Raw genomic sequence first — 26,499 nt, forward strand, 5'->3', positions numbered from 1 at the left:
GCGCTCTAGGTGTGTTAACATGATAATGCTAGTTGGACTAACACTATAGCCACTCTAGGTGTGTTAACATGATAATGCTAGTTGGACTACAGTGGAGGCTGCTGAGGGTAGGACGGCTGATAATAATGTCTGGAACGGAGATAATGGAATGGCATCAAACACATGGAAACCATGTGTTTGATGTATTTAATACCATTCCACAAATTCCGCTCCAGTCATTACCACGAGCCCATTCTCCCCAATTAAGTTGCCACCAACAACCTCTGTTGGACTAACACTATAGGCACTAGTTGTGTTAACATGATAATGTGAGTTGGACTAACTCTATAGGCACTCTAGTTGTGTTAACATGATAATGTGAGTTGGACTAACTCTAAAGGGGTCAGAGGATTAGGATTCAAATCCTGAATGACCTGTGTAGATGATCCAGTAGTCCTTACACTCTCTAAGTGGGCTGTCGTGTCTAATTGATGGATGATAGTAACTATAAAACCTGACTCCTGTCCTTTGCCTAGGCCCTGTTTGTATTCATGGCTCTGTCGTTCGCTCGGGATGAGATCATTTGGCTGCTACGACATGCAGACAACATCCAGAAGAAGAGCACAGACGACTTTATTGACAAGTAAGACACATCCTACTGACTCAACTTGTAGCTATGGGGTTTCCCTTCACCCCTCAGGAAATGTAGTGGCCCTGTGTTTACTTCCTGGAAAAGTCTGTGTCAAAATGCGTCTTCTTGACACATTTTGCATCTTGCTTGACTGCCGTCATGAGACTAAAAGTGATATGTCTCAATGGTTTTTGAATAAAATGACCCTTTAAGGAAAGCCGTGGTATGAAGGAGTATTGAGCATACTAATGAAGTTTAGGTCTTTACATTTTACATTTTAGTCATTTAGCAGACGCTCTTATCCAGAGCGACTTACAGTTAGTGAGTGCATGCATTTTCATACAGGTCTTCTATTCTCTTATACTGAATACAAATATAAACGCAACTTGCAACAATTTCAACGATTTTACTGAGTTTCTGTTCATATAAGGAAATCAGTCAATTGAAATAAATTCATTAGGCCCTAATCTATGGATTTCTCATGACTGGGCAGGGGCGCAGCCATGGGTGGGCCTGGGAGGGCATAGGCCCCCACCCACTGCGGAGCCAGGCCCAGCCAATCAGAATGAGTTTATTAAGGGCATTATTACAGACAGAAATACTCTTCAGTTTCATCAGCTGTCCGAGTGGCTGGTTTCAGACAATCCTGCAGGTGCTAGAAGCTGTATGTGGAGGGGCTGGCGTGGTTAGACGGTTGTGAGGCCGGTTGGAAGTACTGCCAAATTCTCTAAAACAACGTTGGAGAAATGAACATTCAATTCTCTGGCAATAGCTCTGGTGGACATTTGTGCAGTCAACATGCCAATTGCACGCTCCCTCAACTTGAGACATCTGTGGCATTGTGTTCTGTGACAAAACTGCAAATGTTTTATAGTCCCCAGCACAAGGTGCACCTGTGTAATGATCATGCTGTTTAATCAGCTTCTTGATATGGCACACCTGTCAGGTGGATGGATTATTTTGGCAAAGGAGAAATTCTCACTAACAGGGATGTAAACAAATATGTGCACAAAATTTGAGAGAATAAGATTTTTGTGCGTATGGAAAGTTTATGGGATCTTTTATTTCAGCTCATGAAACATGGGACCAACACTTTACATGTTGCGTTTTATATTTTTGTTCAGTATAGATCATTCTTGCTATTCTATGTCTTCAGGCACATTGCAGAGCTGATCTTCTACATGGAGGAGCTGAGGGCCCATGTGAGGAAGTATGGTCCTGTCATGCAGAGGTACTACGTCCAGTACCTGTCTGGCTTCGATGCCGTGGTGCTCAACGAGCTAGTACAGGTGAGACTGCTCACTGGAGCTCACATGGGCTGCCTCCCAAATGGCACCGTATTCCCTATACAGTGCATACGGGAAGTATTCAGACCCCTTGACTTTTTCCACATTTTGTTACGTTACAGCCTTATTCTAAAATTGATTAAACAATTTTTTCCCCTCATCAATCTACACACAATAACCCATAATGACAAAGCAAAAACAGGTTTATAATTTATATTTTAAAAATATATACAGTTGAAGTCTGAAGTTTACATACACTTAGGTTGGAGTCATTAAAACTCGTTTTTCAACCACTCCACACATTTCTTGTTAACAAACTATAGTTTTGGCAAGTTGGTTAGGACATCTACTTTGTGAATGACACAAGTAATTTTTCCAACAATTGTTTACAGACAGATTATTTCACTTATAATTCACTGTATCACAATTCCAGTGGGTCAGAAGTTTATATACACTGTGCTTTTAAACAGCTTGGAAAATTCCAGGAAATGATGTCATGGCTTTAGAAGCTTCTGATAGGCTAATTGACATCATTTGAGTCAATTGGAGGTGTACCTGTGGATGTATTTCAAGGCCTACCTTCAAACTCAGTGCCTCTTTGCTTGACATCATGGGAAAATCAAAAGAAATCAACCAAGAACTCAGAAATAAAATGGTAGACCTCCACAAGTCTGGTTCAATTTCCAAACGCCTGAAGGTACCACGTTCATCTGTACAAACAATAGTACGCAAGTATAAACACCATGTGACCACGCAACCGTCATACCGCTCAGGAAGGAGACGCGTTCTGTCTCCTAGAGATGCACGTACTTTGGTACGAAAAGTGCATATCAATCCAAGAACAACAGCAAAGGACCTTGTGAAGATGCTGGAGGAAACGGGTACAAAAGTATCTATATCCACAGTAAAACGAGTCCTATATCGACATAACCTGAAAGGCCGCTCAGCAAGAGAGAAGCCACTGCTCCAAAGCCGCCATAAAAAAGACAGACTACGGTTTGCAACTGCACATGGGAACAAAGATCGTACTTTTTGGAGAAATGTCCTCTGGTCTGATGAAACAAAGATAGAACTGTTTGGCCATAATGACCATCGTTATGTTTGGAGGAAAAAGGTGGCGCTTGCAAGCCGAAGAACACCATCCCAACCGTGAAGCACGGGGGTGGCAGCATCATGCTGTGGGGGTGCTTTGCTGCAGGAGGGACTGGTGCACTTCACAAAATAGATGGCATCATGAGGAAGGAAAATGATGTGGATATATTGAAGCAACATCTCAAGTCAGGAAGTTAAAACTTGGTCGCAAATGGGTCTTCCAAATGGACAATGACCCCAAGCATACTTCCAAAGTTGTGGCAAAATGGCTTAAGGACAACAGAGTCAAGGTATTGGAGTGGCCATCACAAAGCCCTGACCTCAATCCTATAGAACATTTGAGAGCAGAACTGAAAAAGCGTGTGCGAGCAAGGAGGCCTACAAACCTGACTCAGTTACACCAGCTCTGTCAGGAGGGATGGGCCAAAATTCACCCAACTTATTGTGGGAAGCGTGTGGAAGGCTACCCGAAAAGTTTGAGCCAAGTTAAACAATTTAAAGGCAATGCTACCAAATACTAATTGAGTGTATGTAAACGTCTGACCCACTGGGAATGTGATGAAAGAAATAAAAGCTGAAATAAATAATTCTCTCTACTATTATTCTGACATTTCACATTCTTAAAATAAAGTGGTGATCCTAACTGAATTTTTACTGGATTAAATGTCAGGAATTGTGAAAAACGGATTTAAAATGTATTTGGCTAAGGTGAATGTAAACTTTCGAGTTCAACTGTACACTATCATTCAAAAGTTTGGACACACCTACTCATTCAAGGGTTTTTCTATATTTTTACTATTTTTTACATTGTAGAATAATAGTGAAGACATCAATATATATACAGAAGATAGCCCTATTTGGTAAAAGACCAAGTACATATTATGGCAAGAACAGCTCAAATAAGCAAAGAGAAACGACAGTCCGTCATTACTTTAAGACATGAAGGACAATCAATATGGAAGATTTCAAGAACTTTGAAAGTCTTTTCATGTGTAGTTGCAAAAACCATGAAGCACTATGATGAAACTGGCTCTCATGAGGAAGCCACAGGAATGGAAGACCCAAAGTTACCTCTGTTGCAGAGGATAAGTTCATTTGAGTTACCAGCCTCAGAAATTGCAGCCCAAATAAATACTTAAAAGAGTTCAAGTTACAGACACATCTCAACATCAACTGTTCAGAGGAGACTGTGTGAATCAGGCCTTCATGGTCGAAGTTCTGCAAAGAAACCACTACTAAAGGACACCAATAAGAAGAAGAGACCTGCTTGGGCCAAGAAACACGAGCAATGGACATTAGACCGGTGGAAATTTGTCCTTTGGTCTGGAGTCCAAATTGGAGATTTTTGGTTCCAACCGCCGTGTCTTTGTGAGACGCGGTGTGGGTGTACCGATGATCTCCACATGTGTAGTTCCCACAGTAAAGCATTGAGGAGGAAGTGTTATGGTGTGGGGGTGCTTTGCTGGTGACACTGTCTGTGATTTTATTTAGAATTCAAGGCACACTTAACCAGCATGGCTACCACAGCATTCTGCAGCGATACGCCATCCCATCTGGTTTGGGCTTAGTGGGACTATAATTTCTTTTTCAACAGGATAATGACCCAACACACCTCCAGACTGTGTAATGGCTATTTTACCAAGAAGGAGAGTGATGGAGTACTGCATCAGATGACCTGGCCTCCACAATCCCCCGACCTCAACCCAATTGAGATGGTTTGGGATGAGTCGGACGGCAGAGTGAAGGAAAAGCAGCCAACAAGTGCTCAATAAATGTGGGAACTCCTTCAAGACTGTTGGAAAAGCATTCCAGGTGAAGCTGGTTGAGAGAATGCCAAGAGTGTGCAAAGCTGTCATCAAGGCAAAGGGTGGCTATTTTGAAGAATCTCAAATATAAAATATATTTTGATTTGTTTAACACTTTTGTGGTTACTACATGATTCCATGTGTGTTATTTCATAGTTTTGATATCTTCACTATTATTCTACAATGTAGAAAATAGTAAAAATGAAGAAAAACCCTTGAATGAGTAGGTGTGTCCAAACTTTTGACTGGTACTCTATATATGTCACATTTAAATATGTATCCAGACCCTTTACTCTGTACTTTGTTGAAGCACCTTTGGCAGCGATTACAGCCTTAAGTCTTCTTGGGTATGACGCTACAAGCTTGGCACACCTTTATTTGGGGAGTTTCTCCCATTCTTCTCTGCAGATCCTCTCAAGCTCTGACAGGTTGGATGGGGAGCGTCGCTGCACAGCTATTTTCAGGTCTTTCCAGAGTTGCTCGATCGGGTTCAAGTCCGGGCTCTAGCTGGGCCACTCAAGGACATTCAGAGACTTGTTCCGAAGCCAATCCTGCATTGTCTTAGCTGTGTGTTTAGGGTCGTTGTCCTGCTGGAAGGTGAACCTTCGCCCCAGTCTGAAGTCCTGAGCGCTCTGGAGCAGGTTTTCATCAAGGATCTTTCTGTACTTTGCTCCGTTCATCTTTCCCTTGACCCTGACTAGTCTCCCAGTCCCTGCAGCTGAAAAACATCACCAGAGCATGATGCTGCTACCCCCATGCGTCACCGTAGGGATGGTGCCAGGTTTTCTTCAGACGTGACGCTTGGCATTCAGGCCGACAAGTTCAATCTTGGTTTCATCAGACCAGAGAATCTTGTTACTCATGGTCTGAGAGTCCTTTAGGTGCCTTTTGGCAAACTCCAAGCGGGCTGTCATGTGCCTGTTACTGAGGAGTGGCTTCCGTCTGGCCACTCTACCGTCAAGGTCTGATTGGTGGAGTGCTGCATAGATGGTTGTCCTTCTGGAAGGTTCTCCTATCTCCACAGAGGAACTCTGGCGCTCTGTCAGAGTGACCATCCGGTTCTTGGTCACCTCCCTGGCCATGGCCCTTCTCCCCCGATTTTTCAGTTTGGCGGCCAGGTCTTGGTAGTTCCAAACTTCTTTCATTTAAGAATGATGGAGGCCACTGTGTTCTTGGGGACCTTCAATGCTGCAAACATTTTTGGTACCCTTCTCCAGATCTGTGCCTCGACACAATCCTGTCTCGGAGCTCTACGGACAATTCCTTCGGTCTCATGGATCGGTTTTTGCTCTGACATGCACTGTCAGCTGTGGGATCTTATATAGACAGGTGTGTGCCTTTCCAAATCATGTCCAATCAATTTCATTTACCACAGGTGGACTCCAATCAAGTTGTAGAAACAGGATGCACCTGAGCTCAATTTCGAGTCTCATAGCAAAGGGTCTGAATACGTATGTAAATAAGGTATTTCTGTTGTTTTTATATTTAATACATTTGCAAAAATTTCAAATGACCTGTTTTTGCTTCGTCATTATGTGGTATTGTGTGTAGATTGAGGATTTTTATTCATTTAATCCATTTTAGAATAAGGCTGTAACGTAACAAAGTGTGGGAGAAAGGGAAGGGGTCTGAATACCTTCTGAATGCACAGTATATATTGTGCTACATTTGACCATGGTCCAGGTCAAAAGTAGTTTACTATGAAGGGATTAGGGTGCCATTTCAGAGGAACTCATTGTCAATGTTCTCCCTTTTGGTTTCATAATATCTTAGTATTTATGATCTAGTGTATGACTGATGATGCGGTGTACAGTAAGTACTCTGTTATATGCAGGTTGATTATTTTGAAGGAAAACAGAGCTGACCACTAGATGGAGACCAAGTATTTTCTTGATTTTATTTTTTGCTTTCCATGTCTCGCTCTCTGATATGCAGTGTAAATTCCTCTTGTATTTGCTCAGTTGATCCCCTCACAGTAGCCTACTTGAAACAGTGTCTAACTGAGGCCCTCTCCTCTAGAATCTGTCCGTCTGTCCTGAGGATGAGTCCATTATCATGTCCTCCTTCGTCAACACCATGACCTCCCTCGGCGTCAAACAAGGTATTCAACCTAACACGGCCTGCCACTCATATTACAGAAATCTAAAAAATAAACAGTTCCTCATTTAGACTGTTGTTGTTAACACAGTTCAATCCATCCTGTTGCTGTAAAGTAAATATTCCAGTTTAGGAAATGTCTACTTGATCATGCTTAGTTGTTTTTATCTAGCCATATTAGCCTTGAGCACTAAAAGCCATTGTCTGTTGTTTTGGTAATGGCTGAGTGATGAACACATGAAAGGAGGGAGGGCAGATGGCGAGCAGAGTAGAAGCCTGAGCGGCTCTCCACCTCTCCCCCCTGCTGCCCTCCCTCCTTCCTGTGTCATGGTGATCCCATATCTGAGTGAATTGTCTCTGTCGGTGTTACAGTGGAAGACGGGGACGTGTTTGATTTCAGGGGCATGAGGCTGGACTGGTTCAGATTGCAGGTAAGAAGCAATTCGGAAAATGAGACCAGCTTTGCGGCTGTGGCTGGGAGGCAGACGTGGGTTCAAATAGTATTTGAAATCCTTTCACAATACTTTATCTCTGCTCAATTGAGCTTGCCTGGTGCAATGGAACAAAAATAATAGTCTCAAAAGTGTCAAACCCAGCCCATCTGGCACTCCAGTCAGGCTAGAGCAAAGGCTTAAAGTATTGTGAACGTTTTTGAGTATTATTTTAACCCAGTTCTGGGCTGAGAGGCCACTGTGCTCTGTGTGTGTGTGTGTGTTGTAATTAGCACTCATAATTAGCCAGTAATGAGAGAGCAGTGTTTAGCATGCTACACTGCTCCAGTTAGCCTACTCCTGTCACACTGTTTCCTATCTATAGGCCACTGTGTGTGTGTGTGTGTGTGTGTGTGTGTGTGTGTGTGTGTGTGTGTGTGTGTGTGTGTGTGTGTGTGTGTGTGTGTGTGTGTGTGTGTGTGTGTGTGTGTGTGTGTGTGAGTGAGATGTGGGGGAACCGATATATAACTGCTATAGGATCAGTTTTGTCTTTTTGATTGTAATGAATTAGAGGGGGACCTGATCCTAGATCCGCACTCCTACTCTAAGACGCTTTGTGAATACAGGCTCAGAGCTCTGTTCTGTGTGAGAAGCCCCACCGCACATTAATTAATTTAACAGTAATAGAAAAAATCTGCCCTGAAATACTGTGAGGAAGAGGAGTACGCTCTGTCTGTCATTAGTGACAAATGTCTATACATAATAAAGACATCAGTTTAATTTTTTTATTCATGTTCATGATGGACATGTTATTGAAAAGTGATGAAAAATAAATGTCCATGCTCTCAGGGAAAATGACTTCTGGATATTGGAGGATAGATTCTGGGCCCCATTCCCTGACCATTTCTTAAAAATGAATTTAGGAATGAATGACAATAAATAATCTTCTTTGAAGCAGTATTTTTTTAAATCGTTGCATGCCTTTTATCCTGTCCCAAATAAATCACAACTCACCCCAGAAAAGAGAAATGGCATATTATTTTCAAGTGTGGTTGAGTTGAGCTCTCTCGCTCTCTTTCGCTCTCTCAATCACGCTTGACTCCTCAGTACTCTGCTGAGATCATCACAACCACCCCTGCTGCCAGGGACCCACATCACTCTCCCTGACCCGTTGGTCGGCTCGCCGTTTTGCTGCCTTCCGATTCGCCCAGCCCTCAACTCAGATGGATTTTTAGGATGCGTCCCAAATGGCGCCCTATTCACATTACTTTTGACCAGGGCCCTTTTGAGTTAGGTCTTTAGGCCCTGGTCAAAAGTAGTGCACTACATAGGGAATTGGGTGCCATTTGTGACGCACCGTCCCACTCAACTCCCTCTGAGATGTTGTTTGATCTTAGCTCAGGGTCTCGGCAAGAAATGCTTCAACTTGGAAAAGTTTCTCCGTTTAGTCGGCAGGCAAGGGGAAAAGAGAAAAGCTTCCATGCGTGGACTGTGGACTGTTTTCCCAACACAGCTGAACAACTATTTTCTCAAGTCTCATGGTTTTTCAACTGGCTGCTCTACACCCTTCATAGCCGGCCTCTTAACACTATGATAGCAAAAACAGAACTGCTCAGATTACAAGAAGCAGGATGTTGGTTTATTCACTGTGTTTTTGTGTTCAGTATGTACAAGAACAGCTGACAAATATATGAACAGCTATACTGTATATACTGTATATGCCTGTATCTACATATTCAGGTGCCACTGTGATCCCTAAAAATAGATGGTTGTAAATAAGAATATGTCAGCGAATAATCCGAATTCATCAAGATGGTCCTGAAAGCTTCATGTTTGGCTCAGAACCTAAACCTGTCTGTTCCACAAGCATCAAGAACACTGCTTCTAAAGGTTATACCACATGTGCTCTCTTCTCCTCCGAGCTGCATGTCAACCACATAACCCACAAGCCATGTGAGCAGTTACAGAACTATGGCAGACACAGACCTTGTCATAAGCCATATCAATGTTCTTTCTATCTATCAAGTACTTTTCTTTATTTTCTTTAAATCTCTCATCGTTTTACTTTGGAAACTATTGTTGTTTGTCTGATCCATTAAGTGAACGTGTTGGATGAGAAACACAAGCTGCCATTACCACAGAAAGGTCATGTTAGTGATTGTAATCTAAACTGAGTCTTGCATCATGTCATGATATATCTCCAACTAGCAGATGTTGAGCCACAGTTGGACTGGATTGAGGGAAGAGAAACCCTAACCCTCTCTCTTTCTCTCCCTCTCTTTCTCTCTTGTCATGTCTCTTTTCTCCACGGTGCTGTTTTCCAATTCTTTTCTGACAATGGCACCGTGATCATCATGCAACAGCACTTTAACGTTTCGAAATAGGCCTTGAATTTCAATCATCTTTAAGTTTTGCCCTTGCCTAATTTTTCTATATGTTGTCCTTGCTCAGATGTTTGAACCATAGGTGGTTGTGTGAGTTTAGCACCTTCTAAATGTCTTTATGTGGCTGTGGTACCAGGTTGGCATCGAATGCTCTTTTAGTTGGCAGGCATTTAGAGATGTTGAAAATCAGCGGAACATGTTCGAGTTAACACTCTCGCTGCATTTTCTCACACTTGTGTAGCTCACGATCACTTCTTTCCTTGAAGGATTTCACGCTTTATTTTTGGACTCTCAGATTGATTCTCTAAGGCCTAGTTGTACCCTGGTAACGCAGATGTTTCACTGCTCTTGTTGTGTGTCCCAAATTACACCCTATTCCCTACATATTGCGCCATAGGGCTCTGGTCAAATGTAGTGCACTATGTGAATAGGGTGCCATTTGGGACGCAGTTTCAGAACTGTAGCCGTTTTCCTTCTGAAGATCTCGACGATCAAAGAAAGCAATGTCTTGAACTCTGCAGAGACACCAGAGAGAATCTGTTTTGCATACAGTCTTGGTTTGATACCATATGCTTTGGGAAGAAATTGTGTTGTTTGCCCATTGTCAGTATCAGCAGTATCAAGTTAACACGGACGTCTTCCCAGAAATCCTTCCTTGGATGTTTATTTGTTATTTTTGTATTTAACCTTTATTTAACTAGGCAAGTCAGTTAATTAAGAACAAATTCTTATTTACAATGACGGCCTACCAAAAGGCAAAAGGCCTTGTGCGGGGACGGGGCTGGGATAAAAAAATATAGGACAAAACACACATCACGACAAAAGAGACACCACAACACTACATAAAGAGAGACCTAAGACAACAGCATAGCATGGCAGAAACACATGACAACACAGCATGGTAGCAACACCACATGACAACAACATGGTAGCAACACAATGATATGGTAACTCATCCAACCACACTTTCCTTCCAGACTCCCACTGACTTCCAAATTCAAATCGGATCAGCCTTTTCTTTCATTCTTAGGAAAGAGGGAGTTTTTGGGAACGTGGCAAAGGAACGCTACTAATAGGAAAACTATTATTTGAAAGACTTCAAACTGCATGATACCAAAAATGTGTTGATTTTGATATATTTGACAAATAAAATAGATATAAAGCCGCTACAGCTGTAGACAACATTACATACATGAGTAAAGAATTGTGAACTGTTAATACGTTTTGTTTTCCCCTGGTTAGGCCTATACCAATAATGCCTTGTTTATCTCTTGGTTAGGCCTATACCAGCGTGTCCAAGGCTTCTCTGGGCATCGCAGACCACCGTGAGCTGGGCAAGATGATGAATACCATTATATTCCACACCAAGATGGTGGATTCCCTGGTGGAGATGCTGGTGGAGACATCTGACCTCTCCATATTCTGGTAAGTAAACCTTGTCTGAGCTAGAACAGCCCAAAGGGCAGGAGCATATCTCCTGTTTCCGTAGCGTGAGGCAGCTTGATGTACAAGTACACTCCCTGGACAAGATGCTAGTTTGTAGCAGGGCCTATTCTGGTAGGGGTCTACATTTCCATTTACCTCCATGTTCAGTTACACAGCCGTTTAAAACAGTAAAAGGTATTAGGTTATATAGACTCTCCATCTTCTGGATTCAGATTCCTATTTAGAAAAACTTTTTTTATTTAACCTTTTATTTCACCAGGAAAAACCCATTGAGACCGAGAGTCTCTTTTTCAAGGGAGACCTGGCCAAGAAGGCAGCAACAATCAATGCATTACAGAATTAAAACATACAACAATACAATACAATTCAACAACATGATCCAGCCTAAAATAAGCATTTACACTCCTCTGTAACAGAGTCTTCAATCAAAAAAAATTTATTCATTCAGTGGCACTAACATATATCTAGATGAAGCATGGATTGTAGACTATTCCATGCCTCTGGTGCACTAGACAAGAAGGCAGTCTTGCCTAATACTGTAAATGTCCTGGGGACTTTAAGTAGCAACCACCTAGCAGACCGGGTATGGTAACCGCTGGTGGTGAAGGAGACCAGACTACAGTAGCAACCACCTAGCAGACCGGGTATGGTAACCGCTGGTGGTGAAGGAGACCAGACTACAGTAGCAACAACCTAGCAGACCGGGCATGGTAACCGCTGGTGGTGAAGGAGACCAGACTACAGTAGCAACCACCTAGCAGACCGGGTATGGTAACCGCTGGTGGTGAAGGAGACCAGACTACAGTAGCAACCACCTAGCAGACCGGGTATGGTAACTGCTGGTGGTGAAGGAGACCAGACTACAGTAGCAACCACCTAGCAGACCGGGTATGGTAACTGCTGGTGGTGAAGGAGACCAGACTACAGTAGCAACCACCTAGCAGACCGGGTATGGTAACTGCTGGTGGTGAAGGAGACCAGACTACAGAGGTAAAGAGGGAGTTTACCCAAAAGGGCTTTGTAGATGAACACATACAAATGTAGCTTTCTGTGCATATAAAGTGAGGTCCAACCCACCATTTGGTACAAGGTGCCAATGGTGGGTGAGTGACTTGGCATTTGTAATAAAAGCGCAAGAATACATGATTAACCGAGTCCAGTTTCTGTAAGACAGAGGAGGCTGCATGCATATACAACAAGTCACCATAATCAATTACAGAGAGAAAAGTGGCCTGAACAAGCTTCTTTCTAGCCATAAGTGGGAAGCAAGCTTTATTACGAAAAATAAAACCCCAATTTCAATATAAGTTTCCTCACAAGATTATCCATATGAACTTTAAAGGACAACTTGTCATCCAACTATATACCTAGGTATTTGTAGGATGACACTTTTTCAATGGATAAGCCACCAGATGTGACAATGCTAACCTTCTCTGGCTGAGTGCGAGCTCTGGTAAAGGTCATAAATATAGTTTTTTGTACATTCAAGACCGGTTTGAGACCATAAAGGAAGGCCTGCAGTGAATTAAAAGCAGTCTGAAGCTCTTCAACAGCCTGAACCAGAGAAGGAGAACATTAATATATGACTATCAACTGCATATAGATACAACTTTGCTGGTTGCACCCCATTTCCCAAATCATTAATACAAATTGAGAACAACACAGGAGCGAAAATGGAACCCTGGGGCACACCTCAATTAATCTCAAGAAAGCTAGACTTGTATTTGTCAGCATATACACATTGTGTTCTGTCAGAAAGATAGTTCCTAAACCAATTCACTGCCCCTTCACTGAGACCAATGTTACTGAGTCTAGCTAGCAACAATTCATGGTCAACTGAATCAAATGTCTTTGATAAATCAGCAAACAGAGCAGCACAATGTTGCTTTATTATCAAGTGCATTTATGATGTAATTTGCCACTGCCATAGCTGCAGTTGTGGTGCTGTGCCCCGATCTAAAGCCAGACTGAACCCCGCTCAGTATGTTATTTTCAATTAAGACGTTTTTTAACTTTGAGTTCACTAGGGATTCATAGACTTTGGCCAGGATAGGGAGTTTGGAGATAGGACGATCGTTATTAGCTGATTTCCAAATGCTGGGAATGGAATTGGTCAAGAGACTCAAGTTGAAAATGTGAGCCACAGGTTCAGTAATAATACCAGCTGCTATCTTTAAGAGGTAGAGATCCAGGTTGTCTGGACCTGAATACTTTTTAGTGTCTACTGCCTTTAGTGCTTTATAGACCTCAGCTTAGTTAAAATGGTTCACATGAGGGCCTATATCATAGTTTACTGTAACAGAGCTTACATTAGAGGCCTGGCCCCCACCATTATCAAAAACTGAACCAGCAGATATGAAGTGCTTGTTAAAAAACCCTACAATATTGGCTTTATCCTTCACTTCATTAGAATCCATCATTAAATGGTCAGGAAGGCCAGAGGATACATTAGAACCTGACACTGATTTGATTAGCTTCCAGAGAGTCACACAGTTCTTTAAAAGAGTCAGATGTAAGCATGTCCCACTTCAAATCTCCTAAAATAATGAATTCAGAGTTATTTAGAGCCATTGCTGGGCAATTTCATTGAAAAAGTAAAATACTAATAAAAACACATCAAATGTACATAAAAGTAAAAACAGCAACACCGGAAGACACAACATCAATACAAATAGATTGGATCAAAGGTGCAGTGTTCAAGTGGGAGATTTACCTCAGACTCCATATTCAGTTAAAACATAGTAAAAGGTAATAGGCTATATAGCCATCACTCATTCTCTAAAACCCCATGGTAACTGTCTGTTAGGGGTTTTGTTATGTTCTTTTTCTTTGTTCGGTAGAGACAGGACAGGAGAGGGTTGGACAGATTTAGATATGATTGTACCAGATGGATGTTTGACGAAGTTTGCAGCTCATGCTTTCCTCTTTCTATTCCTCTCCTCTCTTCCTCTCTCTCTCTCCCCTCTGATAGCTTTTACAGTCGTGCATTTGAGAAGATGTTCCAGCAGTGTTTGGAGCTACCCTCCCAGTCTCGTCACTCCATCTCCTTCCCTCTGCTCTGTACCCACTTCATGAGCTGCACCCATGAGCTCTGTCCTGAGGAGGTGAGTGTCCCACTGAGATATGATGTTACCACTGTCTCACAAAACATCACAGTAAGCATCACTAAGGTCTGGCGGGTCACTCTGAGATTTGTTAAACAAACGTATTTTCAACATAACTCATATTCAATTGATCAGGTCGCCCTTGCAGAATATGTTTTTAAAGTTCTTCCCTAGTTGAATGTCAAGAGGTACTTAAGGGTCTTTCCTAGTTTAAATAAACGAATACATAAAATACATGTAATGGCACCTGACATGTTTATGTATAATACATGTAATGTAAAGATTGACGTTTTTGTATGTTTTTTAGATGTCTTTCCAAGAGCTTTAATCTTAAGTAAAATCTATTGGTACAGTAGCAGCCTATTCCATTTGGACTCATCTCTCTCATTAGTTTTGTAGCTCTTAGGGGGACTGCTAGTCTCAGAGAAACAGGACATTTCACAGGATGTCTCACACAGGCTGGGAAAGTCTCCTTCAGCTCCGTCTCAGTGCTGCTTGGGCCCATGGCAGCATCCCAAATGGCACACTATTCCCTATATAGTGCACTACTTTTGACCACAGCTTTTGGCCAGACACCTATGGGCTCTGGTCAGAAGTAGCGAACTATATAGGGAATAGGGTGCCATTTGGGATATAGCCTATGTCTCCTTCCACAGCAGCAGGATGGAGTCATACAGAGAATCAGGAAAGTAACTGCACATTTTCTGGGGTTGTGGAATGTTGTGTAACGAAGCGTCCAGCGCTGTGGTCCGTGTACCCGGATGTGTACTGAGAAGTAAAGGGCTGAAAAGCATGATTTATTAAATCTGTAGTTGAACCATACACTGGTGCAGCTACCAGCTACTCCCAGGGGGGATGTGGAAGCCCTCCGCACACACAGCCTACACAACAGATTTCTGTTTCCCTCTCCGCTGAAATACGCCAGGCACATTCATGTTTGTTCCTGCCAAGCATGGAGCCCAATATCCATTTAGTTTGGTAAATAAGGCATATTTTCGCTCCTAATTGTTTGACAAACAGTACCAAAAGAAGTGACACAATGGGCGTTCTCATGTGGCCGAGCAGAGTGGTCAAAGGAGGGCCTTTTGCTTAGGAGCTGTCTGAGTGCACTTAGAGAAATAAAATAGATTTATTGAGCCAGAGAAGGATTGGATTTCACAAAAGTCCCTCTCTCAGCGTGTCTTCAAAATGTTCCCTCTTCCTATGTCCACTCCTCATAGCTTTAGGCAGCTGCAAACTTTATTTATGTTGGAAAAGCATTAAATGTTTCCAAGAATATTTCCATCTTGCACAGAACATTTTACAGTGGTTTATAGTAACAGTAAAAAGGTTGCATCCCAAATGGCACCCTATTCCATATGTAGTGCACAATCTTTGACCAGGGCTTATCAGTGGTGTGAGTCTGACTCGAGTCACAAATTTGATGACTTGTGACTCGGCTTGATAGAAAATAGAATAACTTGAGACTTGACTTGGACTTGGAGCCTCAAGACTCAGAACTCGACTTTGACTTGAGACTGATGACTTAAAATTATCTGGGCAGGTTTTGTAACGACTTGTCACTCATTTTGTGGCACAGAGTCTCCGTGGATTGCTCTACACGCAGCCAGGGACCGTATCGTAATTGCAAAAAATAACTGATTGGCTAGTGAAACGCACACTAGGCCCTCTGATTGAACCAGCAAACTGTCAATCAACACAGGTTGGCTGAGCTAGCACAGTGAGAAGGTTTTGGGGGGGGGGGTTGTGAGTGTGAAACTGAATGGGGAAAAATATATATTCTTCATACATATTTGAATAGGCCACATACAGTGGGGAGAACAAGTATTTGATACACTGCCGATTTTGCAGGTTTTCCTACTTACAAAGCATGTAGAGGTCTGTAATTTTTATCATAGGTACACTTCAACTGTGAGAGACGGAATCTAAAACAAAAATCCAGAAAATCACATTGTATGATTTTTAAGTAATTCATTTGCATTTTATTGCATGACATAAGTATTTGATACATCAGAAAAGCAGAACTTAATATTTGGTACAGAAACCTTTGTTTGCAATTACAGAGATCATACGTTTCCTGTAGGTCTTGACCAGGTTTGCACACACTGCAGCAGGGATTTTGGCCCACTCCTCCATACAGACCTTCAGGTTTCGGGGCTGTCGCTGGGCAATACGGACTTTCAGCTCCCTCCAAAGATTTTCTATTGGGTTCAGGTCTGGAGACTGGCTAGGCCACTCCAGGACCTTGAGATGCTTCTTACGGAGCCACTCCTTAGTTGCCCTGGCTGTGTGTTTCGGGTCGTGGTCATGCTGGAAGACCCAGCCACGACCCATCTTCAATGCTCTTACTGAGGGAAGGAGGTTGTTGGCCAAGATCTCGCGATACATGGCCCCATCCATCCTCCCCTCAATACGGTGCAGTCGTCCTGTCCCCTTTGCAGAAAAGCATCCCCAAAGAATGATGTTTCCACCTCCATGGTTCACGGTTGGGATGGTGTTCTTGGGGTTGTACTCATCCTTTTTCTTCCTCCAAACACGGCGAGTGGAGTTTAGACCAAAAAGCTATATTTTTGTCTCATCAGACCACATGACCTTCTCCCATTCCTCCTCTGGATCATCCAGATGGTCATTGGCAAACTTCAGACGGGCCTGGAAATGCGCTGGCTTGAGCAGGGGGACCTTGCGTGCGCTGCAGGATTTTAATCCATGACGGCGTAGTGTGTTACTAATGGTTTTCTTTGAGACTGTGGTCCCAGCTCTCTTCAGGTCATTGACCAGGTCCTGCCGTGTAGTTCTGGGCTGATCCCTCACCTTCCTCATGATCATTGATGCCCCACGAGGTGAGATCTTGCATGGAGCCCCAGACCGAGGGTGATTGACCGTCATCTTGAACTTCTTCCATTTTCTAATAATTGCACCAACAGTTGTTGCCTTCTCACCAAGCTGCTTGCCTATTGTCCTGTAGCCCATCCCAGCCTTGTGCAGGTCTACAATTTTATCCCTCATGTCCTTACACAGCTCTCTGTTCTTGGCCATTGTGGAGAGGTTGGAGTCTGTTTGATTGAGTGTGTGGACAGGTGTCTTTTATACAGGTAACGAGTTCAAACAGGTGCAGTTAATACAGGTAATGAGTGGAGAACAGGAGGGCTTCTTAAAGAAAAACTAACAGGTCTGTGAGAGCTGGAATTCTTACTGGTTGGTAGGTGATCAAATACTTATGTCATGCAATAAAATGCAAATTAATTACATAAAAATCATACAATGTGATTTTCTGGATTTTTGTTTTATATTCCGTCTCTCACAGTTGAAGTGTACCTATGATAAAAATTACAGACCTCTACATGCTTTGTAAGTAGGAAAACCTGCAAAATCGGCAGTGTATCAAATACTTGTTCTCCCCACTGTACATACCGTTTGTATTTTATATTTATACCTTTGCTTATTCGATCTGGTCAGAAACGTTAGCCTACGGCATTGGACCAAATTCTTGTTTCAAAAACATCTAATCTGTGCTTCAGAACCAAAATGTTGTGCGTCTTAACTGTTGACCAGTCACCAGCATTGGCGCGCAAAGGCAGGCGCACATATCCAGATTAGTGACCAGAAAGCGCTTGTTTAATTTTCCCCCGATTTTTACCTGGCAAAAAGAGAGTAGCCTACCTACATTAATATTATCCATACAAAAGTACCGTTTAGCAATCTGCTACGGACACATATGTGCCACAACAATAGGCTACCTGGTGATTTCATTGATAATTTTCAAATTTCAGATAGGTCTAGTTTGGGTGGTTTATAATCGTATACCTCAATGGTGGTACTGGCTAAATGTCTAAAGATAGTTGTAACATCGCACTACCTTCAATAGTTATAGGATGAAGACGTAACATTCTGGAGAAGTAATTACGATATTTGTGAGTAAGAAAAAGGTTGCTTTCCATCCGATCCTGCAACCTCCTAGCATACAGGTAGGCCGTTTGATCCTGCTTGCTCCAGAGAAGTGACAATGAGACATGATATCCCTAGTTGATATTGACCGCTAACATGAATGACTTTCAGCTCAAAATGTAAAACGCAGTTTATTTCTGTATCTTGCGTTTTGAAAATGCATCACCGTTTATGGCTGTAATGACAGGTTATTGTGCGAGCGTGTTTGCCCTGTGTGCAGGTGTGTGCACGAGGGTCGCAAGCTTTGAACCACTCCTTTTTGGGCTGCGCAGGCCAAAAAGTTTGAAAACCACTGAGCTAGTGAACAGATTGTTGATTTGCTGTACAGCTATAGGATCGGGTGCAGCACAAGCGTCAAATTTTAGGGAGAGATGATTGACATAATGTTTTGGTGATCAAGAATATGAACCGTTTACTTTGCAAGCTCACCAGCAATGGGGCATCAAGCAACGATTACTAACATAGTGCCTTGCAAATGTATTCATCCCCCTTGATGTTTTTCCTGTTTTGTTGTATTACAACCTGTAATTTAAATATATTTTTGTTTGGATTTCATGTAATGGACATACACAAAATAGTCCAAATTGGTGAAGTGAAATGAAAAAAAAACTTGTTTCAAAAAATTTGAAAAAATGAATAACGGAAAAGTGGTGTGTGCATGCATATGTGTTCACGCCTTTGCTATGAAACCCCTAATTAAGATCTGGTGCAACCAATTACCTTCAGAAGTCACATAATTAGTTAAATAAAGTCCACCTGTGTGCAATCTAAGTGTCACATGATCTGTCACATGATCTCAGTATATATACACCTGTTCTGAAAGGCCCCAGAGTCTGCAACACCACTAAGCAAGGGGCACCACCAAGCAAGCGGCACCATGAAGACCAAGGAGCTCTCCAAACAGGTCAGGGACAAAGTTGTGGAGAAGTACAGATCAGGGTTGGGTTATAAAAAATATCAGAAACTTTGAACATCCCACGGAGCACCATTTAAAATCCATTATTAAAAAATGGAAAGAATATGGCACCACAACAAACCTGCCAAGAGAGGGCCGCCCACCAAAACTAACGGACCAGGCAAGGAGGGCATTAATCAGAGAGGCAACAAAGAGACCAAAGATAACCCTGAAGGAGCTGCAAAGCTCCACAGCGGAGATTGGAGTATCTGTCCAAATCAAATCATTGTATTGGTCACATGCGCCGAATACAACAGGTGCAGACATTACAGTGAAATGCTTACTTACAGCCCTTAACCAACAGTGCATTTATTTTTAACAAAAAAAGTAAAAATAAAACAACAACAAAAAAAGTGTTGAGAAAAAAGAGCAGAAGTAAAATAAAGTGACAGTAGGGAGGCTATATATACAGGGGGGTACCGTTGCAGAGTCAATGTGCAGGGGCACCGGCTAGTTGAGGTAGTTGAGGTAATATGTACATGTGGGTAGAGTTAAAGTGACTATGCATAAATACTTAACAGAGTAGCAGCAGCGTAAAAAGGATGGGGTGGGGGGGCAGTGCAAATAGTCCGGGTAGCCATGATTAGCTGTTCAGGAGTCTTATGGCTTGGGGGTAGAAGCTGTTGAGAAGTCTTTTGGACCTAGACTTGGCACTCCGGTACCGCTTGCCGTGCGGTAGCAGAGAGAACACTCTATGACTAGGGTGTCTGGAGTCTTTGACAATTTTGAGGGCCTTCCTCTGACACCGCCTGGTATAGAGGTCCTGGATGGCAGGAAGCTTGGCCCCAGTGATGTACTGGGCCGTACGCACTACCCTCTGTAGTGCCTTGCGGTCGGAGGCCAAGCAGTTGCCATACCAGGCGGTGATGCAACCAGTCAGGATGCTCTCGATGGTGCAGCTGTAGAATTTTTTGAGGATCTGAGGACCCATGCCAAATCTTTTCAGTCTCCTGAGGGGGAATAGGCTTTGTCGTGCCCTCTTCACAACTGTCTTGGTGTGTTTGGACCATGATAGTTCGTTGGTGATGTGGACACCAAGGAACTTGAAGCTCTCAACCTGTTCCACTACAGCCCCGTCGATGAGAATGGGGGCGTGCTCAGTCCTCTTTTTTTTCCTGTAGTCCACAATCATCTCCTTTGTCTTGGTCACGTTGAGGGAGAGGTTGTTGTCCTGGCACCACACGGCCAGGTCTCTGACCTCCTCCCTATAGGCTGTCTCATCGTTGTCGGTGATCAGGCCTGCCACTGTTGTGTCGTCGGCAAACTTAATGATGGTGTTGGAGTCGTGCCTGGCCATGCAGTCATGGGTGAACAGAGAGTACAGGAGGGGACTGAGCATGCACCCCTGAGGGGCCCCCGTGTTGAGGATCAGCTTGGCAGATGTGTTGTTACCTACCCTTACCACCTGGGGGCGGCCCGTCAGGAAGTCCAGGATCCAGTTGCAGAGGGAGGTGTTTAGTCCCAGGATCCTTAGCTTAGTGATGAGCTTAGAGGGCACTATGGTGTTGAATGCTGAGCTGTAGTCAATGAATAGCATTCTCACGTAGGTGTTCCTCTTGTCCAGGTGGGAAAGGGCAGTGTGGAGTGCAATAGAGATTGCATCATCTGTGGATCTGTTGGGGCGGTATGCAAATTGGAGTGGGTCTAGGGTTTCTGGGATAATGCTGTTGATGTGAGCCATGACCAGCCTTTCAAAGCACTTCATGGCTACAGACGTCAATGCTACGGGTCGGTAGTCATTTAGGCAGGTTATCTTAGAGTCCTTGGGCACGGGGACTATGGTGGTCTGCTTGAAACATGTTGGTATTACAGACTCAGTCATGAAGAAAATGTCAGTGAAGACACTTGCCAGTTGGTCAGCACATGCTCGGAGTACACGTCCTGGTAATCCGTCTGGCCCTGCGGCCTTGTGAATGTTGACCTGCTTAAAAGTCTTACTCACATCGGCTACGGAGAGCGTGATCACATAGTCATCCGGAACAGCTGGTGCTCTCATGCATGCTTCAGTGTTGCTTGCCTCGAAGCGAGCATAGAAGTGGTTTAGCTCGTCTGGTAGGCTTGTGTCACTGGGCAGCTCGCGGCTGTGCTTCCCTTTGTAGTCTGTAATAGTTTTCAAGCCCTGCCACATCCGACGAGCGTCAGAGCCAGTGTAGTACGATTCAATCTTAGTCCTGTATTGACTCTTTGCCTGTTTGATGGTTCGTCGGAGGTCATAGCGGGATTTCTTATAAGCGTCCGGGTTAGTGTCCCGTTCCTTGAAAGCGGCAGCTCTACCCTTTAGCTCAGTGCGGATGTTTCCTGTAATCCATGGCTTCTGGTTGGGGTATGTACGTACGGTCACTGTGGGGACGACATCATCGATGCACTTATTGATGAAGCCAGTGACTGATGTGGTGTACTCATCAATGCTGTCTGAAGAATCCCGGAACATGTTCCAGTCTGTGCTAGCAAAACAGTCCTGTAGCTTAGCATCTGCGTCATCTGACCACTTTTTTATTAACCGAGTCACTGGTGCTTCCTGCTTTAGTTTTTGCTTATAAGCAGGAATCAGGAGGATAGAGTTATGGTCAGATTTGCCAAATGGAGGGCGAGGGAGAGCTTTGTATGCGTCTCTGTGTGTGGAGTAAAGGTGGTCTAGAGTTTTTTTTTTTTTTTTTCTCTGGTTGCACATTTAACATGCTGGTAGAAATTAGGTAGAACGGATTTAAGTTTCCCTGCATTAAAGTCCCCGGCCACTAGGAGCGCTGCATCTGGATGAGCGTTTTCCTGTTGATTTATGGCCTTGTACAACTCATTCAGTGCAATCTTAATGCCAGCATTGGTTTGTGGTGGTAAATAGACAGCTATGAAAAATATAGATGAAAACTCTCTTGGTAAATAGTGTGGTCTACAGCTTATCATAAGATACTCTACCTCAGGCGAGCAAAACCTCGAGACTTCCTTAGTATTTGATTTTGTGCACCAGCTGTTGTTTACAAATATACACAGACCGCCACCCCTTGTCTTACCGGAGTCAGCCGTTCTAACCAGCCACGACTCGGTGAAACATAAGATATTACAGTTTTTAATGTCCCGTTGGTAGGATAACCGTAATCTTAAGTCATCCAATTTATTCTCCAATGATTGAACATTGGCTAATAGGATTGATGGAAGAGGCAGTTTACTCGCTCGCCGTCGGATCCTTACAAGGCACCCCGATCTACGTCCACGATATCTCCGTCTCTTTCTCACGCGAAGGACGGGGATTTGGGCCTTGTCTGGTGTCTGTATGATATCCTTCGTGGCCGCTTCGTTGAAGAAAAAATCTTCGTCCAATACGAGGTGAGTAATCGCTGTCCTGATATCCAGAAGCTCTTTTTGGTTATAAGAGACGATGGCAGAAACATTATGTACAAAATAAATTACAAATAACGCGAAAAAACACACATAATAGTACAATTGGTTAGAGGGCTGTAAAACGGCAGCCATCTTCTCCGGCGCTGTTCTTTTAAGCCATTGCTTAAAGAAAAAAATAAGCAAACACGTTTGGTGTTCGCCAAAAGACATATGGGAGACTCCCCAAACATATGGAAGAAGGTACTCTGGTCAGATTAGACTAAAATTGAGCTTTTTGGACATCAAGGAAAACGCTATGTCTGGCGCAAACCCAACACCTCTCATCACCCCGAGAACACTATCCCCACAGTGAAGCGTGGGGGCAGCATCATTCTGTGGGGATGTTTTTCATCAGCAGGGACTGGGAAACTGAAGGAATGATGGATGGCGCTAAATACAGGGAAATTCTTGAGGGAAACCTGTTTCAGTCTTCCAGAGATTTGAGACTGGGATGGAGGTTCACCTTCCAGCAGGACAATGACCCTAAAGCATACTGCTAAAGCAACACTCGAGTGGTTTAAGGGGAAACATTTAAATGTCTTGGAATGGCCTAGTCAAAGGCCAGACCTCAATCCAATTGAGAATCTGTGGTATGACTTAAAGATTGCTGTACGCCAGCAGAACCCATCCAACTTGAAGGAGCTGGAGCAGTTTTGCCTTGAAGAATGGGAAAAAATCCCAGTGGCTAGATGTGCCAAGCTTATAGAGACATACCCCAAGAGACTTGCAGCTGTAATTGCTGCAAAAGGTGGCTCTACAAAGTATTGACTTTTGGGGGGTGAATAGTTATGCAAGCTCAAGTTTTTCTGTTTTTTTGTCTTATTTCTTGTTTGTTTCACAATAAAACATATTTGTTCATCTTCAAAGTGGTAGGCATGTTGTGTAAATCAAATGATACAAACCCCCCAAAAAATCAATTTTAATTCCAGGTTGTAAGGCAACAAAATAGGAAAAATGCCAAGGGGGGTGAATACTTTCGCAAGCCACTATAGGCCTACTGGTCTTTTGCTACGTCAAAATTTACTTGTGAAGCTTCCGTTTGGAATTTGTTGTTAATGTATTATTTCATAATCAATGTGTTGTAGACAAAATAAAGGGCTGTCTGGTAGCCTCCATAAATAGACATAGATTTGTAGTTGAACAAGTCGTTGCCTGTAGATTTTTTTTACATCTTGAGACTTGACTTGAAAAAACATGTGACTTGACTCAACTTGACTTGCTCTTAAAATGCACACTTGGACTTGACGCGACTGAATCTACTTGGGACTCGACTTGAGACTTGTGACTCAAATAATAGTAACTTGGTCCCACCTCTGGGGCTCATACATCCTAAATGGCACCCTATTCCCTACATAGTGCCCTGGTCAAAAGTAGTGCACTACATAGGGAATAGGGTGCCATTTGGGACGCAACCAAGGTCACAGAACTTCAGCGAAATGTCAGTCTTGGCATCTGATCATCATAATTTTTTTGTCTTCTTTCTTTGGCAGCTAAATGTAAAAAAACTTTGACCATAATCACTTCAACAAAAATGAAAATGCAACAATTCTTAGAAAGAAAGCTATTCCATTTGAAACTCTTCTGTAAGGAACACACACACACACACAGTATTAATATAGAGTCTGACGTCTGCCGGTTAGCAATGGCCTCGAGGAGAAATGAGACCTGTCACTCACAGCTTTAAATTTCAACCTTTGTTCATGTCTTCCATGCCTGGGGGAACACATAACTCCCCCACCCTCTCTGGCTTTCAAAAAGAGCAAACTGAATCGTTTAAAGAGCAAACTGCCATGGGATTAATTTAAGATACTCTTTGAAGAGGTAGGGTTTCAGATGTTTTTGGAAGATGGGCGGGGAATCTGCTGTTCTAGCTTCAGGGGGAATATGGTTCCACCATTGGCAGGGTTTTTTCTGCATAGAAAAGTCTTGGGCGGACTGCCTAAGTATTTTTTCTGGCCGCCTATGTCCAAACAGTAAATGTAGTCTCGACTCAACCCTCCCACTTTTCCCACTGCATTTCATATACAGGTTCTGTAGCCAATGTAGACAATTCCCGCTCTTTTCCTCAGAGAAAATGGCTTGATTCTAGCCCTTAGGTTACCTTTCAAAAGACCATACCGGTGCAATTTTTTTTTTATTCTATCGTGCATTGGTGGGCTGCATTTTACATTCATAAAGCATATCGAGGGACGTTCTTAAACTTGGCTACTTGCAGACCGGACCGTTAACCATTTGTTTAGGCTACACCTTGTTCAGTCATGTTACCTCATTAGCTAGCTATAGCTAACAACCTGGGGCGCGTTCAGCAGGACGCAACGTTTTGGAACGTTCAGATAGAAATATGCTATGTAGAACAAACCTGCCTCTCTGACATGTTGATTAAGGAATAACGTCATCTCTATTCATGGAATTTCTATCTTCAACATTCGAGAACGTTTTGTAGAGAGGAGGGAGTGAAAAGATGACAGGTCCGCAGGGAGTCTAGTTTTCCTCCATTTCCGCTCGGCTGCCCGGAGCCCTCTTCTGTGAGCTCGCAATGAGTCGTCAAGCCACGGAGCAGGAGGGGAGGACCGAGCCGGCCGGGAAGATAGGGGACATAGAGAGTCAAAAGATGCAGAAAGGGAGGAGAGGAGGGTTGAGGAGGCAGAATCAGGAGATCGGAGGGAGAAGGATTTAGCAGAGGGAAGAGATGATAGGATGGAAGAGGAGTGGGTAGCGGGAGAGAGAGAGTGAAGGTTGCGACGGCGCATTACCATCTGAGTAGGGGCAGAGAGGGTAGTGTTGGAGGAGAGCGAGAGAGAAAAGGATACAAAGTAGTGGTCGGAGACTACTTTGCGGCCACCATCTGGTGATCGTGCCTGCCTCCTCTCGCTGTCTGGCTCTCATTCTCGCTCTCTCTCTGTGTGTGTGCTTGAGTGTCTGTTTGTTTTTGTATGTAATGTGCAATATCTATGTAGGCTGAATTAGGAATTTACATGGCCAGATAATTGTTATTTATTCTAATACAGTGCTGTGAAAAAGTATTTGCCCCCTTTCTGATCTTCTCTATTTTTGCATATTTTTGATACTGAATGTTATGAGATCTTCAACCAACGGTCAAGCATGGTGGTGGTAGTGTGATGGTTTGGGGATGCTTTGCTGCCTCGGGACCAGGACAGCTAAGACAATGATCCAAAACACACAATCAAGTCTGTATGTTTGTGCACATGGAAGTGATTTATGCTTACTATAGGTTTAATGAGGCAATACAAATGTGATGTGACTAAAATGAAAGGGCATTTAGTTTACTAAAATTGCCCACTGTTTTTGTCATTTTTTCAATAACTAGACTAAATCATTATTCAAATGACAAAAATGTGACGAAGACTTAATTATATTTTTGTCAAAATGACTAAGACTGGACTGAGCTGAGTGGGAGCTGACCCCCGTTGGGGTGGGACGGCCAAGAGACCAGAGGTGGCAGAACAGAGTGCTTGGGTTGGAGTGTAGGATTTCAGCATAGCCTGAAGATGGGGAGGGGCAGTTCCCCTTGCTGCTCCGTAGGTAAGCACCATGGTCTTGTAGTGGATGCGAGCCTCAACTGGAAGCCAGTGTGCGGAGTAGCAGGGTGACATTGGAGAACTTGGGAAGGTTGAACACCAAGTGGGCTGCGGCATTCTGGATAAGTTGCAGGGGTTTGATTTCACAAGCAGGGAGCCCAGACAACAGAGAGTTGCAGTAGTCTAGACTGGATTAGGACATGCTTTCTGTGTGAGGAGGGGTCGTACTCTATAATAATTAACTGAGTGTACAAAACATTAGGAACATCTGCTTTTTCAATTACATTGACTGACCAGGTGAATCCAGGTGAAAGCTATGATCCCTTATTGATGTCACTTGTTAAATCCACTTCAATCAGTGTAGATGAAGGGAAGGAGACAGGTTAAAGAAGGATTTTTAAGCCTTGAGACAATTGAGACATGGATTGTG

At 43.3% G+C, this 26,499-nt stretch overlaps 1 protein-coding gene across 3 annotated transcripts in view; it reads left to right on the forward strand.

Moving 5' to 3' along the window:
• LOC311128999 (nck-associated protein 1-like) overlaps positions 1–26,499 on the forward strand; it is a 71,993-nt gene that overhangs the window by 21,319 nt on the left and 24,175 nt on the right. For all 3 annotated transcript variants that reach the window (XM_084161232.1, XM_084161233.1, XM_084161234.1), the window contains exons 12-17: positions 516–622; positions 1,767–1,899; positions 6,813–6,894; positions 7,263–7,321; positions 10,985–11,130; positions 14,123–14,255. In XM_084161232.1, the coding sequence (XP_084017358.1) occupies positions 516–622; positions 1,767–1,899; positions 6,813–6,894; positions 7,263–7,321; positions 10,985–11,130; positions 14,123–14,255 (660 nt within the window). The remainder of the gene's footprint in view (positions 1–515; positions 623–1,766; positions 1,900–6,812; positions 6,895–7,262; positions 7,322–10,984; positions 11,131–14,122; positions 14,256–26,499) is intronic.

The sequence above is a fragment of the Coregonus lavaretus genome (genome assembly GCF_964263955.1).
Source record: "Coregonus lavaretus genome assembly, chromosome: 5".
Classification (NCBI taxonomy): Eukaryota; Metazoa; Chordata; class Actinopteri; order Salmoniformes; family Salmonidae; genus Coregonus; species Coregonus lavaretus.